This window comes from Neltuma alba, unplaced genomic scaffold (assembly GCF_004799145.2).
Source record: "Neltuma alba isolate B1F8T4 unplaced genomic scaffold, ASM479914v2 tig00012607_pilon, whole genome shotgun sequence".
NCBI lineage: Eukaryota > Viridiplantae > Streptophyta > Magnoliopsida > Fabales > Fabaceae > Neltuma > Neltuma alba.
Window position 1 is genome coordinate 403,098 of NW_021637052.1, and position 3,707 is coordinate 406,804.

Here is a 3,707-nt window from a genome sequence, read left to right on the forward strand (position 1 = left end):
ATTTACAAATTTTTCTTGCATTTCTTTCTCATCTTTTTCTCTTTTCAATAAGAATTAAATAAGATAAAATCACAAAATCATTATTAAATATTTTATATGACTTGTATTTATGATAAAAAATTTCTATAAATAACTTATAATAAAGAATCAAAGATCAGACTGACATTATTTAAAATTTTAAATTAATTATTATGAGTAATGAGCAAATACACACACACAAAAAAGATGAGTGGGCCCTTTCCTCTCACCATATTTTCAGAAAATAAATGTGAATGGACCCACCACCAGCTGACTTTATTTTATTTTCTACCCAGACAATAATTTCAATATAATCTTAAATTATATATTCCACATTTGACATTATATTTATATGTCCCATCTTACATTTTCTTGCTACTTATTTTATTTCATGATCAGTCCCAAAAGATTTTCCAACACACTCATATATTCCTCCACTGAGTCCCAATCCCACGTCTCCTCCACTACATCTCTCTCTCTCTTCTCCTTCCTCCCCCCCCTCAATAATTCTCTCTCTCTCTCTCTCTCGTCTTTTTTATTTTTTTTTAATTGTCTCTGTTCAATCACTATAATATGTCTGCACCGTTTGAATCACTAAGGGAAAAAAAATAGGACTTGCATGATTTTTCTTCAGCCAGTACAACAAATAATAATTTGGGAAACCCATAATCTATATGCTATGACAAATTTAACAAACTGATGGCCCAAAAGAAATACTGTATTAACAAAATTCAATACAACAGAAAATTTAGATCACATTAATCAATTTCACCCAAAAAAAAAACAGTCACATTAGTCAATAGTGTTTTCATTCTTGATTTCATTTCATTATTATATACACTTCAATTTAGTTTTTAAAATTAAATATTTCCTAACAAGGAGAACTTATTCTAATTGATTTTGAAGTATCCTCTTTTTAAAATTAAAAAAAAAAAAAAAGCACCAACAGATTGAAATTGTGGAATCAAATCCACAACTTTTCACTTATCAAGAAGTGCTAATACCACTAGGCTACCAAACCTTTGACGGTTTTAAAGTAGCTTCAAGTTTTAGGCGTATGTAAAATTTCACTCAATGATTGCACATCTTTTGACGGGTTGAGCAATTCAGTAACTAATGTTAAAGAATTCTACCAAAGGAGGGGGCAAATCAATTCTGAGACGAAACAAAATTATTTTATTAAAAAAAAAAAGAAATAAAATTATGTTAGAATGCTGCTCCGTGTCGTTTTTGTGGGAGGATAGTCCGTCCCGTGTCTTTAACCTATTAAAGTAGGCAAATTTGTGGAAGTCGAGGAACGTTTATTCTGAAATCGGCGTTTTTGGAAGATGAAATGCGAGAGACAAGTGGTAAAGAGATTTTTAATTTTTGTTTTTTTTTTTACAATTTCAAAAATTGACCAAAATGAATTGGGTATGTAAAAGTGGTGAACTAGTCCACGCGTCACCGGCGAACTACTCTGACCACTAAGCGTCGGTGATCTGTCCTCTCCGCCACAGTTTTTTTCCCCCAATTTTTCTCAACAAAAATGGCTTCATCTAACGTCACCGTTGCCATTTAAAAAAGAATCTAACTATTATCTGCCATCTCAACGTCGCCGTCAACTTCGCCGGCATCTTCAACGGCCTCTTCACCCTCATCGTCCACCCATCTCTCCACCGGCGTGCACTCAACCTTGTGCCGGAACTTCCAATCAAGCGCTTGACACGCGCGTGAGCAATAATTCACTGTCCCACACACTGAACATCTCCGGAATTCATGCCGCCGCGTCTCAGGCCGACCACAACCCACATGCGAACATAGACGAAGACCCGGCCCGGGAAACCCGCCCCTTGCCGCAAACCATTCCGTTAAGAACCGATTTGCTGGGTGGGCCTCTGGAACCGGGACGTTGCATCCGAAATCACTCAGGAGCGGGCAACCCGACACGGCTAGATGCCGGAGCTGAGGCTGAGAGACTTGGCGGAGATTCCACGTGAGCCAAGAGCGTGTCGGCATGCCAGGGGCAGCGGATGAGGAGAGCACGGCGGCAAGTTCTCGGGCGTTGGCCTGGATGAGGAAGCGCCGCCCCTCTATGATGTTTTGTCGGACGCCGTAGCCGTCTTGTAAGCAGTGACCGAGCTCCCTCAGGGCGTCAATATGGCCCAGGAAGGCGGCTCGAGCGCAGAGAGCCACGCCGGCTCTGAGGTCCTTATCGTTTTTGGTGCCTCCACTGCCGTTGAACTGTATGACGGCGAGGGAGTACAGTGCTGGCGCGTGAGAGTTAATCGCCGCCTTGGCTAGCAGCGAGGCTCCGCTTCCTCGGTTGTGCAAACAGTAGAAACGAATCTGCAAAGGCAACAAGCAGTCCACATTCAATACTGTAACTTCAAATGTGATGGATTTCGAAATAAAGAAAGATATTTCTAATTTCAGAGGAAAGAAAGGAATCATTATTCTCCACTAACCATTCCCAGAGTATAGCAGGCCTCGACGTTTCCGGCGTCGACGCACCGTTTCAGAAAGTGATGAGCAGATTCGCACCAGTTCTTGGCTCTCACGGCCAAGGCTTTGGGCGAAGCTTTGGACAACACAGAAGAACTCAGTCCTAATCCATTTAATCTCTTACACCTGTTTCCCAAAAATCAATCACGTGAGATTCAAGATCAACACAACCATTTCGGTCAAAACAAAGAAATCTCCGACACTGCGCGAAACATTAACAAATTTTAGTCGTATTTCAGACCAGATGCGAGAATGTAGAGAGGAAGTTAAATAAACAGTACGTACGTGATCAAGACATTGATGAAGTCGGAAGGGCAAGCGGCGGAGGAACTAAGTTTGGAGAGAATAACGAGGATAAGGTCATCGTGCAAGGAATCGAAAAAACAGTGGTCGCTGGCGGAAGAATTTTCCGGCGACTTCTTTCGCCTTTTCCGGCTAACAGTAGAATCAATGTCCAAGTCGTTGTTTCTCTTAGCAACGACTTTAAAATCTGAACGCAATTTTCCGACGAAGGCGGCTTCATCTGTACACATGGTGGATACGACGCGAGGATAACAGAGCCCTCCACGGGTTCTCATATTTCCTTGAAGAGCCTTCCTTCTTTCCCCTCTCTCTCTCTCTCTCTCTCTCTCTCTCTGAGAGATAAAGAAAGAACAAAGCAAAGTGGGAATTTATATATAAGAGGAAAACGGGTCACTCCACTTACAAAGGCTATAAAAGCGAAAGGCTTCGCCAACAGCTACGACAAAAGCCGTAGGTTTAAAATAAAATCTTAACCAGACAGCAACTCCATTAAAAAGATTAAAAATTAAAAATATATGAAAACTGCCAAATCAGGAGCCAACATGTTTTTTCCTTTTGGGAATACACAAACACATATATAAATACTTTCTTTTTTGAATTTTAAGAATGAAATATGTATGCATACGAAAATTGGGTGAATTACAGCAATGACGCTGGTTTTGTCGTTATTGTGGTCAAACGGAGTTGACCGAGATCCGGCAGGTCGTAGGTGATGGTGGTCTTTGTGTACCCGTAGAAATCCTTCACCCTTGTCTGCACGCCTTTTGAACAGTCCTTTTTTCTGCTTTTGCCTGTCTCCAGTTCTTTATTGAAGAAACCGCTTTGTTAATTTAAATAGGTTTCCGCGTAAATCTCATACAAATATATTATTAAAATACCAAAATAAAAATTAAAAAAAGGAA

At 40.3% G+C, this 3,707-nt stretch overlaps 1 protein-coding gene across 1 annotated transcript; it reads right to left on the reverse strand.

Annotated features, from left to right (window-relative positions):
- Positions 1 to 1,318: 1,318 nt before the first annotated feature.
- On the reverse strand, positions 1,319 to 3,149 carry LOC114729131 (F-box protein At1g67340). The gene is made up of 3 exons (XM_028916093.1): positions 2,788 to 3,149; positions 2,466 to 2,628; positions 1,319 to 2,346 (listed from the first exon to the last, which is right to left on the reverse strand). The coding sequence occupies exons 1-3, from the start codon at positions 3,078 to 3,080 to the stop codon at positions 1,588 to 1,590; spliced, it is 1,215 nt and encodes a 404-aa protein (XP_028771926.1). The 5' UTR covers positions 3,081 to 3,149; the 3' UTR covers positions 1,319 to 1,587.
- Positions 3,150 to 3,707: the final 558 nt, after the last annotated feature.

Excerpts from the sequence above, each read along its gene's own strand:
- LOC114729131 (XM_028916093.1), bottom strand. The coding sequence starts at position 3,080 with ATGAGAACCCGTGGAGGGCTCTGTTATCCTCGCGTCGTATCCACCATG. Across the intron at positions 2,629-2,787 it reads TTCATCAATGTCTTGATCAC|GTGTAAGAGATTAAATGGAT; the intron begins GTACGTACTGTT and ends TTTGGGAAACAG. Across the intron at positions 2,347-2,465 it reads CCTGCTATACTCTGGGAATG|ATTCGTTTCTACTGTTTGCA; the intron begins GTTAGTGGAGAA and ends TTGCCTTTGCAG.